The following is a 12,477-nucleotide window of genomic DNA, read 5'->3' as shown; positions in this document are numbered from 1 at the left end:
TCCTTTACTTGTGAAAATGGTAAAACCGGCAAAAGTAGTAAATGTTGAAAACTGCTCCCATAAGAATTGTATTGTGTCTGAAGTAAAGGAACGCTTTTCGAGTAAAAAGTGGTAAAACATGAAGATTCTTGAACGTAAAGGAACAGAGCTAGTTCTGCAACAGACCAACAGTCACCCATATTAAAATGCAACCATGTACAATACACAAGAAATAAATCGGTATTTATCGATATCGAGGTACAAAGGTAATCGTTTCTTTGTCATCTCTAAGTCTAACACACTATTTTTCTCGTGAAATTGCAAAAGTTTGTTTTGCGTGTGTGTTTTTATGGCTAAAATACAAGAATTTTAGTTAAATTCGTTAACAAAATAACCAACCAAACACCAACAAATTCAATTGTACGTTTTTTTGTGTAGAAATAATAGTTTATTCAAAACATTTTAACACTGAATTGTCTTTTTCTTATACAGCTCTTGAATTGTGTGTGGTTGTTTGTGTGCGGAAAGTGGCATTAATCTTTCAGAGAATAAACGTATAAACAACATAAATACACACACATCATGTATAATGGAATTGGTTTAACCACTCCTCGTGGTTCTGGCACTAATGGACATGTCCAACGCAACTGGGCTTTTGTTCGACCTGGTAAAAAAGACAATTCCAATTATCGTTCCGAAGAGGATATTAAAAAATTGGATGCTACACTTAATCGACCACCAAACAAGGAGATTTTAGATCACGACCGTAAACGTAAAATTGAAGTGAAATGTTTGGAGTTCGAGGAGATTTTGGAAAATCAAGGGTAAGTGCATAGAAATAACATAAATTAGGACATTTAAACAAATCAATCTTATCATAGACACAGTTGCGACGTAGATATAGTTTGCGTTGGTACACATTTATACTTGTGCTTGACATATTCCGTTTTACAAGGGGGGCTCTTGCAGAATACTATCATTCCGTTTCTTTTATAAGGTCTTTTCACACCTTGGTAGACTGGGCTTAAATGTCGTTTAGGGGCACCTATCAGATCGGGCTGAAATTTTTTACAGTAGATAGCCCTTGGCATCCTGCATACAACGATATATAATTTCCGGGGACTTCCATACTTCCCGAGATATGGGTCTTGACATTTTACAATTCTAACGTGAGCAATATGGGCATCGTTTTAAAGCCTATGGAGAGTACTTTTATACACGCGACCTACTTTTACACCTGTTTATTAAATTCCTGGTCAAAGCCGGCAACTTCGTAAACTTTAAATTTAAAAGAAAGTTTTGATAGCGTAGCCCACTTTTGTCCCTGTCCATAGGAGAAAGTCTTAAATCCCCGGCCGTCTACTTAAAAACACTTTCAATTTAAAAGAAAGTTTTGATCGCGTAGCCCACTTTTGTCTCTGTCCATAGGAGAAAGTCTTAAAAAAGTCAAGACCCATATCTCTGGAAGTACGGACTTCCTAGCGGAAAGCTATATATCGTTGTGTTTAGTGTGTCAAGGGCATAGGGAAGTATGGACTTCCCCGTTGGAATCAGGGTCCCAAGGGCTACGTATGGTAAACATTTCGGACCGATCCGAGAGGTGCCACTATCGAGAGGTGCTACTTTTGGTAATTTTTTGTTGACATATATAACATAGTTATAATGAAAAATGGCCGCATACTAAGGAGTGTTTTAGAAGATCATTTTGGGGTCTGTCTCTATAAAGAATGGACAGATCATTATATATTGTGGTCTTATTAATTACCTAATAATTTTGTCATTAATCTATCGATTTTTAAAAATATGCATTTTAAAAGAAAGATCGACTATCAAAGTCAATATATCGGTTATTAACCTCTGGAACCTCCCCCGCAAAAGTTCAAAATGATGCGCACTATAACTGTTAAAGGGAATAACCGATGTTGGTCCATACTTTGCACGGAAATAAGATTTTATTCGAAAATCGGGATCAGAAAGTGTCCTTTCACACAGAAATTCAATAATTAGCATTTTGATCCAGTTTATGATCTCCCAAAAGCTTTAAAACCCCTACGGACACCAATTAAAATTACTGAAACGAAACGAAGTCACAAGACATCTTCCATACATAAATACGTTCCCACAAACATCCCAGAAGGGACAGGGAAAACTCCTCTCATATCAATGACCGACTTCTCTCTTGTCGTCCGTAGCAAAGACTCTTGAAGCTGTACTCCTCCCAAGCATTAGAAATTGCTATGCAATTGCCGATAATCAGCATGGGTTCAGTAATCATATACACTACAACAGCATTGCATGCCATCTTCATACTTATTTGTCGAGGACTCAACCAGAACAAGCCGCGCTACTGGACAGTGTTGGCGGCGTTCAACTTATCAAAAGCATTTAATACATAATACTTTGTACTGTCACGCTGTTTGAGGACTACAAGCAGGATACCATCTGGCCAGGTTTGAAATGTAATCAATAATTTGTGTGGACACCAGTCGTACGTGGAATTCAGGAACAAGAAGTCCAAGCCCGCAGAGTGAAACAGGAAGTTCCCCTATCCTGTACATATTTCATTTCCTGCAGACAGCATTGAGATCGTTACGTATGCGGACAACTGATTAATTGTGTGATATTGGCGTCAGGTACCTTCCCTGATGTCATTTGTGAAAGGCTAAACAACTATTTGATCGATCATAACATGTTTTTTCGCGCGAGGAATATACAAATATCCGCAAAAAAAGCTAAGGACACTCTGTGGTAAACAGAATGGACTATGGAGTTGACCAAAGAGTTGAATATCCTGATCGATGGTTGCTGAATTCCGACCACTAACTACCCTAAGATTTAAGGGGTAGTTGTTGTTGTTGTTCAATCTGGCTCTGGGTCTATCTCCAGTTCCAGGAAAGTGGCTGATTCGATGGGATGTAACCACAGATCCATTGGAGTTAGATGAGTAGGTTTGGCCGGGCAGTTGAAAAAGTGTTTCGTGTCGTGCGGGCCCATGCCACATACTGGGCAGATGTCTTGCACGGAGTGCTGCCGGCTAGGGACTTGAGGACCTTGTTTCTACTTTTCAGTTTGTCGCAGATAGCTGTGACGTGCGCACACGACGTGAAAGTAGTGTCGAATGCGACCCCTAAAATTTTGGGGCAATTTGTGGTCGGAATTCAGCTACCGTCGACCACGACATTCAGTCTCTCACAGAGAGAGTCTCTTAACTGCATGTTCACATGGTTCGCTCATGTCACAGCTATTTGCGAGAAGCTGAGAAGGAGGAACAAGATTCTCAAGTTCCTAGCCGGCAACACTTGGGGTGCAGACAAAGAAACCTTTATGACAACATATTACTACAGTGTTGGTCACAGAATTAGCACACCCATTTGGTGCAAAATGATTTCAGTCAGCTAAGAGTTTTGATAGGACAAATTGAAATATTTTCGTAAACAAAATTCTTTTCTTTAATGTATTTAACAGATTTAATAATATAAGTGAATAGTATTATCAGTGGTTTTTTGAAAATAAAAGTTTTGTGAAGACGCCCAAATTATCAAGGGGACATTTAATTAGCACACCATAAGATTTTTTAATTTAATTCAGTTAATATACAAAAATTAATTTATATTGATGTTAATTCGTATTCAAAACGTATTGAACAAATCATTTTTTGAAAGAAAAAAATAATTCATCACCCCGGAATCTCAAAATATATCCCAATAGCGGACCATTTTTTGTAATGTACACTTAAACGTCAGAAAGTCGCCAAACTTTAAAAACAAATGTACAATTGGATCGGAAATTATTGGAATTGTTAACCGATTACCGAAATTTAAATATAACGTGCAAAAACTTTTCCAAAAGTGTTTAAGGTCGATGATTCATTCAAGAAAATTTTCGATTTGGAAGGGGTTTATAGAAAGAAGATCAATAAAATGCACCCTTATGTGAAGAAAAATCAATTTATAACACCATTTGTAATTGAAAATTACACGTCTGAATAACACCAAGGACCTATCATTACAAAAATGTCAATTAAGCACTAGATGAACACGTGGCACATGGGTATGTTTAAAGGTATAACCCCTTTCTGACCATAAGGGATTTTGAGGCTTGCCGAAATTGGTTAAAATCCATAAAAGTAGGCATATACTATTGAAGATAAATGTTTTCTGGATTATTGATTTCAAATTTAATCGTTTTAAGCTCCGGGAAACATATTACCTTGCGTTCTCACTAGACTATCTCCCATTTGCCTTATGTTTAGAAAATTATTGAAATTTGTGTAGGTCCCATAGAGATGAACATAGGTTTATCGTGACATACATCACGACATATCGGTAAAATTCAGTCCAGATGGACTGAAATAGCTCAATATTACAGTTTTTCAATGAAAATTTTTGTGTCAAGCGGACTTTACAGATGCACACTGCCGGTGGGTACATCCCAATATTCGCAAACTTACAAAGATTAACAAGAATATGATGTTTTATTTGATGTTTCTATGAACTACTTGCCTCAATGCGTTTGTTACATGTGAACAAATCGATAAAAAACACTAAAAAAAAAATTAACATTTCCATCAGTCCTTGGGACCCAAGGTGTACCCCATATAATTCCCTTCTGACACTAAAATTTCCGAGACTGCAGGAGAGTATAACTAGCAGACTGGAACTTATACCCAAACGAAAGGGATTTAAAACTGACTATGGACGAAAATATTGAAACTATTCACAATACTAGTGATTCTTTTAAGGTGTGCTAATTACGTGTCCAGTGACTTTAGGACATTTTTTACATTTTGGAGGTTATTCAAATTGATAATTATGTTTCAGATTCTGTATTGCGTTGTATTCTTTAAGGATACTACTGAGAATATATTAGTACAAATACTTTATTAAATACAACTACTTTTGAAGGTCTTTTTAGGCAAAATAAATGTTGGTAGTGGGGTGTGCTAAATGTGTGACCAACACTGTATATAGGTCGGCCTGTGGTAAGCTATGCGGTGTCAGTGTGGTCCGGGAACATAAGTGCAACGCGTTGGACCAATATATAAACCTATCAGAAAGACGCCCTGAGAACTGTAACGGCATATCAGGATGTATATTCATGTTATAGAGAGAGTGTTCCAACGATAATTAAAATTTAGATTCCGGAACAGACTTTAACGTCATATAGGCACGGAAGCAAAGGAATACCCTAAAAGGACCTTGAACATATCGTAGATATCAACAATATTTGTAATTTTAAAGAGAATTAAGAATATTCGAAAAAAGAATTGGTCTGTTCCAGAACTGCAAAAATCTACTAACTTTTACTATTTTTTTTTCGATACCATAAAGGAAAAAATCTTATCGTAGTAAAAAGTAGGGAGCAGGTTGAATGTTTGGACTGGATACCGATCAATCTGAAATTTTTACCACAGGTAGGGCTTGTAGTGCCAATATATATCATGTGCAGGAAGTCGATACTTCCCGAGATATAGGCTCCGAAAGTTCAAAAAAGCCTTGGTTTTGACGATAAGTTTAGTTTAAATCGAAATTTTTCATATATAGCCGGACTTCGGCCGGTGATTTAAGTCTTTCTCCTATGGACAGGAACAAATCTCGGCTAACGCGAACAAAATTCCTTTAAATCGAAATTTCTTTTATTATCGATCCGGTTCCAGTCCTTATATTCAACTTATGGCAAAAGAAGTAGCTTTTTGCAGGTTCTGGAACAGAGCAAATATTTTGAATATTTTGGAGCAAATAATGGTGGGTCCTGTATGAAATATTACCCCTTTTAATTCTTATCAGTTCTAAAAACGTAGATGTGATTTCAGATGTCAGAGTAGTTTTCAGTTTCGCCTTTAAAATAAAATTAATATGTTTTTTAACCCAGTTTACGGTCTCCCGATACCAATCCTCCTGGCACCCTTTTCTTAAAAGTCTAATATTTCGCCATTAAATTTATTAATTTAAAAGTCCTTTCCCAGAATTAATTCTCTAGAAATGTTTTAAACGCCACACGCAAATATTTCCAATTCGGGGATATTCATATGAACAAAAAAAAAAAATAGCTATAGTTTTCCAAACATACATGTACTTTTCAAGTTATCCTCATTAAATTCCTATGTGACCCACAAAAATCTTCAATCACATAAATTTTTATGATAAACACCCAAAAAGCATGAACCATTTACATGGGTAGTGGTATCATTTGAATGCAATTAAATCACATCCTTAATTTGCAACCAAAGCTCTACATATGCGCCATGATATATACCATAATTACTATAATTACACACTAAAAATGTCATCACTCTCAAAATGTTGTTGTTCCCAATAATACCTACACCAATGTCAAATGAATGCATGTGTGTGGCTCTATGTTGTTGTATGACTTCTTTCCAAATATTACTTAGTAACATATCTTGTAATTTAAGAAGAAGAACTTACTATATTTACTACCCCCAACCCCAAAATATATGGGTGGTAAGGTTAACCCTGATTCTCTCTGTTATTTGTGCACTTATTGTGACTCTCCCACTTGAACTGCTGCTGCTGTCAATAACCACCAAATAAGCTCTTCGTTCTCTCTCATTTTAAGTTAGTAGTAAACAACATTATACTCTTCCGGCCGTTCGTTAACATTTTGATTTTCCTAGCTATTGTTTTTCAACCCTCAAACCATCCGTCCAATACGACGAGCAAAACAAAAAGAGGAAACCTGCAATAGCAGTGTTTTTGTTGAGTTGCAAAGGGTGGATGGTCGGATATAGTGCAATTTCTATGTGTATTTTCAACTCAACTCTCCTTGTGAACAACAGCAGTTTACGGATACTCCGAAATCACAAGAATATAAAGAAAAATCACTTATTGTACATAGAATTGTCAACACACCTCACTACTGAGGAAAACGTCAAACGTACAACACCACAACATACATATATTATTAAATAGTATATCACTATAATTAATTATTCGAGGATAAAAAATATTATAAGAAAAAGTATATATTTTAAATGAATTAAAAGTTTTAAATGTTTAGTCTGTAAAATATTTTCTTTTGAACGAAAATCCGAACGAAAATTATACCCAACAAAATTAAAAATAAGAACAAATTAATGGTATGTTAAAATATTTCGCAGCTTATACACAATTTTCCTATTGTATTTCGTTTTAATTGCCTAAAATTAAATTACTTTTTATTTCCACTTTTTCCCATTGCAGACTTTCACCTGAAGAAATCAAGGCCAAAGTTGATTCATATAGACAAAAATTATTGGGAACAGGAAAGACAGATATACCAAAAGATGAATTTGGTAGAGTAGCGTAAGTATTTGCCTTTTTATATTTTTCAATATTTTCTTTCGTCGTCGTATGTGAAATCTGTTCACTTCGTGTGCCACCCAATAATGAACATGTTTTGATTATGTAATGTTTAAGAAGAAAGTCAATAGAGTTAACGGCCAAAATTCACGCAATGTCATTACATTGTATGCACTTTTCTTCCTCATATACTTACAAAATTTGACATGGTGTGTTGCAAAATTTTTTTTTGTGTGATTTGTTTCCATTAAATTGGAATAATCAATAATGTAATGTGGATGTTCTTCGTCGTCTCTTTCCACATTGCAAACTAAATGAAACTACACTTAGGACTTGTTTAACGTTGTTGTGAGAAAGTGTTTTGTTGTGAAAGATGTGGCAGTTTGAAAATGTAGAAAGCAAAGTAATAACAGTTGTCTTAAGACGTCTTCAGTGGTCATTTACTGCTGTAATGAGAGAATCTTATTACATTCATTAGAACATCCGTATTACTTAGATGAGTGTCCAACTAAGAATTATTTCTAACCATACCGATCTTTTACATTGTCTCGTCAAATCTGTATACCATGCTTTGAGATATGCTCTTTGATTTTGTTTTTTCCATCGGAATCTTGGATCTTTCGTACTGACATCCCAGCTAGGGCCTGACGTGTTATACCTCGTAATTTATACTACGTGGGTGGATATTCTTTGTCAACCCAGATTGGTCAATAGATCTTTCGAAGAATTTTTCTCTTAAACAACTCAGGGAGTCATTATTCTTCCTCCTTTTTCAAAACAGTGAATCGTGATGCGATGCAAAATATTGACTTGCAGTTTTTGAGTATTTCAGCCATTGAAGGGTTACCTCTACTTGTCACTTTCAAAAAATCGAAAAAAAAATATTATTGGCTTATTTTGAAGCACAGGTTGTTTAGAGTATGCTGCAAAAAAATCAACACGATCGGAGCAAAATTGCCTGAGATATGAGCATTGGAAGGGAACAATTTATTGTGGTTTGTATGTAGCGTGGAAACTTGAAACTCGTGTTTCGCTAAGTGGCATTTTTGAAGTCGGTGCCAACGATAGCTCGAAAACGAATCGACCGATCTCCATATAGTTTGGTGAGCTGATTATATACATAAAAAGCTTGTCTTTAAGCGAGATAGATTTTTTTAAGTTTTTGCCCGAATTTTTGACGAAAATCTGTCAAAATTTTCGTTATAATCAGAAATTTTGACTTTGACACCTCACATTTTTTAATCGATTTTTTAAAGCTCTGTTTCGCTCAAAGACAAGATTATTAGGTTCTTAAATCGCCCATAAAATTATACGAAGCTTGGCCCATCCGTTTTGAGTTGGCACCGTAAAACGCTTTTATAAAAAAGGGTTTCGCAGGTAGCCATTTCCCACAGGACTAAGCAGTGTTTTTCAACAGCAAAAATTCCAGAAGTAGTTCAAGATGTGCTCTTCCAGGTACAAAAAATCTAACTAAAAATATTGGTAGTATCTTTGAAAAAAAAATCATGAAAAATGAGTTTTTTTGGCCTTCAAACTTCTCTATAACTTGGTGTCATATTAGGTTGGACATTTTTTCGGACTCGGCTAGCTAGAAGCTAGTCCCATATAGTTGAGCTAAAAATAAGAATCAGGGTTTTGAACATATTGCACGTTGATGCCTTGAACTTGATTTGATGTCAAAGGTCTGGCGAAGAAGTCTTATAGCCGTCTTTGAGTATTCAGCGTAAAATGAAGGTCTGGTGTATGGTGGACTTGCCAAACATAAAACTTATTATTTCGTGTCCATTTGATTAAGTCGTTTATAACAAATTATCTACATCGGTTCCCGGTATCATCTTTGTAGTAAAGTGTGTCTGCAACATAAATATCCGTTTGGCGTTTCACCTTCTAAAGTTTCTAACGCTTACCTTTTCATACTCATTCTTTTCTCCCGATATTTATACCCTCAGCATTTATGCTAACGAGGGTATATACACTTTCATAGGGCAAAATGTGCCTCATCGAAATAATGGTTTTAGACCCCAAGTATGTTTGGAAGAAAAGTGTTTCAGACAATTGGGAGTCGATTTAGCAATGTCCGTCCGTCTGTCTGTCTGACTGGTGAGCACGATAACTCTCGAACGGATGAACCGATTTGGTCCAAAATTTGGCTTTCGCAATATTTTGTCCACTCCTTCCGGTACCTCCCCAAAAAAGTTCGGAAATGTTCGGAAAATTTGTGCGCACGATAAGTCTTGAAGGAAGTAACCGATGTGGTCCATACTTTGCACATCGTGAAATTTCTGCCAGACTTAGATGAGGTACCTCCCACACAAAATTTCGTTCAGTTTAGGACCTTTTCACGAATTGCTTTGATTTTTGTTGTAGCAATTGCATTCATTGCCCCCCATATAACGGTATAAGCTTCATCAGGGGCCATACTTCCTGAGAAAATAGCCTGAAAGGTACAAAAAAGCCCTGTGACACCGTGTGTAGTGGTTGGAGCGCAAGATAACTCTCGAACCGATCTGCCGATTCGGTCCACAATTTGGTCTTTGTAATATTTTGTGCAAACTTAGTTTAAGTTCGAAGATAAGCCATATCGGTCCACTCCTTGAGGTATCTCTACCACAAAAGTTCGAAAATGTTCGGGAATGTTGTGTGCACGATAACTCCTAAAGGGAGCAACCGATTTGGTCCATACTTTGTACATGGTTAACTTCCTACCAGACTTAGATAAGGTTCCAATATGGACTCAATCGGTCCACTCCTTCGGGTACGTCCCACACACAATTTTGGATAAATTCATTTTAAGACCTGCTCTCGAATCACTTTGATTTTTGTTGAAGCGACTTGCATTCGCTGACTCAATTACGGCAGTAAATGTTTTTTGAGGGGCAAGTCCATACTTCTTAAGAAAACAGCCCTATAGCACCATATGTAGTGGCTGGAGGGCTCGAACCGAATATATTATCGAATATAGCTATATTATGTTTTTCGCAGGCTAGTGTGATAAAAAGCCCTATCTATCGATATCCCCGCAAATTTTTGAGTTTTAATTCTATCCATACTTTTGAAAACCCCCCTAAATACATAAGTTTTTTTTTTTTTTTTTTGGGAAAAAAAGTATTTCAATCCACACAGGCTGAGGGTATATCTCTGTCGGCAAAGCCGACTGATACCTTTTTACTTGTTTTCACTTGCATTTAATGGTGAATCTGGGTCCACAGACATGACTTTCCAAGAGTTCGTTACATATCGAGAACTCTCGAAATATTTAAGTACTGTGAGTAAATCCCACTTCCAGATTTTGGAATGTAGCTTACCACAAGCTACTGGAGTTAATTAAGGTGTAGATTGTTGTGCGGACCTGTACAGCATGGAGGGTAGAAATTTTGGATGGTGTCATCAATCCTTGACCTATAAAAATTTAGACTCCTGCACGTGTTGTTGTAGCAGCATAGGTTTGATGATGGGTTGGCAGCCGCTGGCCGAAGCCCTTTTGGTTCAGGTCAATCCGGCACAAAAAACACTCGTAGCCGTGGGATTGTACTCTGGTTTGTCGTTAGGTTATAGGATGCGCAGCTGCTGTATTGGCAGCCACTCCACTCGGAGACCTTGAGGTCCATTGTGTTCATCCTGGATATTGAAACTGGTTGAAGATGTGATGGTATGATGAAGATGCATATGTGTGACGGTAGTTATGAATAGATGAAGATTGTAGGCGATGTGGTTGTGGATGTAGCTTCTGGAGGTTCTGGGCTGGTGTGTGTGTGCGACTGTTCGGCATCTTAGTTAGTGGTGCTGATTATTGATGGACTGATGGTTATGGATGCGATTTAGATGTGTATATAGATGAACGTTCCAGGTTAGAGAGAAGTTGAAGATGTAAACTATGGGTGTGGTAGATGAGACCATAGGTGTAGTGATGTGGTGTGAAGGTGATGCCTGCGGATGACAAGCAATTAGCGGCTCGTCTGTAAAGGCAAGAAGAGGTTGTTGAGACTATAGTTGTAGTGATGATGTTGGTTAGATATAGATATGTGTTGTGAAGATTGTTAGGATTGAGGTGATGAATATGGGTGAGATGTAGCTGGGATGCGATTGACGATGCTACAGTGTAGAGGTGGTGCTTGTCGTATTGGAAGACACTACAATATTCGTTCAGCTTGTATGAAATACGTAGATCCAGGGAATTGCTATAGACACCTGCTCCTGTGCCTGTTTCCATCTTAGAGCCGTCGGTATAAATCTCTATACCGTCTAGAGGTGCTAAGTGTCCAATCATATATGCACCTTCGTTGCCTCGAACGGCATTTGTGGTGACATATAGTCACTAATGTTCCCCGAGGCCGTTGGTCGACGTAGGATTCCAGTTCGTCCGTGTTGGGAACTGCGCCATGAAACTAGCTCCTGGTTTGTCGTGGCAGCTGATGTTCTTAAACTGCGCTAGATGAGAGATGTACTCCAAGGACCACATTCATATGATAGTTGTTTATGACAACTTCGAATGCATCTGTGTGAATGCTTGATGGGTTTTCTGTTCTAGGGGTTAGGTTAGGGGATGTGCAGCCACTAACTTGTGACTGCGTCACTCGGAGACCTTCCGGTCCATTGTGATCATCCAGTAGAAAAAAGCTGCAGGAAAAGAGGAGATGGAAAAAGAGAGGATAGGGGGGAAAAAATAAAAAGAGGAAGTTGTTAGCAAAGTGAAGAACGAATAAATTACAAGAAAGTTTAAGAGTGGAGTAATAGTTTTAGAGTAGGAGAAAAGATTTATTTTTTAATGGTAGGCAAAATAGTTGAATTAATTTACGCGTTCAGGTTGCGCTGTCCCAGCCACTTCAGATTTTTGATTATGTTGTAGATCACTGCAGGTTCCGCAGTTGAGTAGAAAGTTAGACACAGTGGAAAGTGAACACCTACTAACCTATGCCGTCTAGGAGCCATTGCTGGACAACAACACTGGATGTGCTCGATCGTCTCTAACTCCTCCTCGTCCTCACAGAGTCTGCAGTAGTCAGTAACATCCTCATCCCATTTGATGGTATGGGCCCTGATGTAGCAGTGTCCAGTAATGACTCCCGTCGTTACTCTAACTTCAGCTTTACTCAGGTTCAGCAGAGAGTTCGTTCTTTTGACTGACAGAGACGGCCATATGGATCTTGCCACAATGCACCTAGGTTCATTATGCCACAATTCACTGGCTCTTTCGTCA

At 37.5% G+C, this 12,477-nt stretch overlaps 1 protein-coding gene across 14 annotated transcripts in view; it reads left to right on the top strand.

Moving 5' to 3' along the window:
* The first annotated feature begins 236 nt into the window (after positions 1 to 236).
* The window catches only part of Srrm234 (Serine-arginine repetitive matrix 2/3/4), a 57,792-nt gene continuing 45,551 nt past the window's right edge, over positions 237 to 12,477 (top strand). For 8 of the 14 annotated variants that reach the window (XM_073982940.1, XM_073982942.1, XM_073982939.1 and 5 more), the window contains exons 1-3: positions 237 to 399; positions 472 to 803; positions 7,182 to 7,283. In XM_073982940.1, coding sequence (XP_073839041.1) covers positions 562 to 803; positions 7,182 to 7,283 — 344 coding nt within the window. In that variant the 5' untranslated portion in view covers positions 237 to 399; positions 472 to 561. The remainder of the gene's footprint in view (positions 400 to 471; positions 804 to 7,181; positions 7,284 to 12,477) is intronic. The other 6 variants (XR_012412542.1, XR_012412543.1, XM_073982943.1 and 3 more) reach the window with 1 other exon arrangement.

Source organism: Musca autumnalis, unplaced genomic scaffold (assembly GCF_047663935.1).
Source record: "Musca autumnalis isolate F117 unplaced genomic scaffold, ASM4766393v1 scaffold_4, whole genome shotgun sequence".
NCBI lineage: Eukaryota > Metazoa > Arthropoda > Insecta > Diptera > Muscidae > Musca > Musca autumnalis.
The sequence above is the reverse complement of the archived record's forward strand: the minus strand, read 5'-3'. Positions and strand labels throughout refer to the sequence as shown.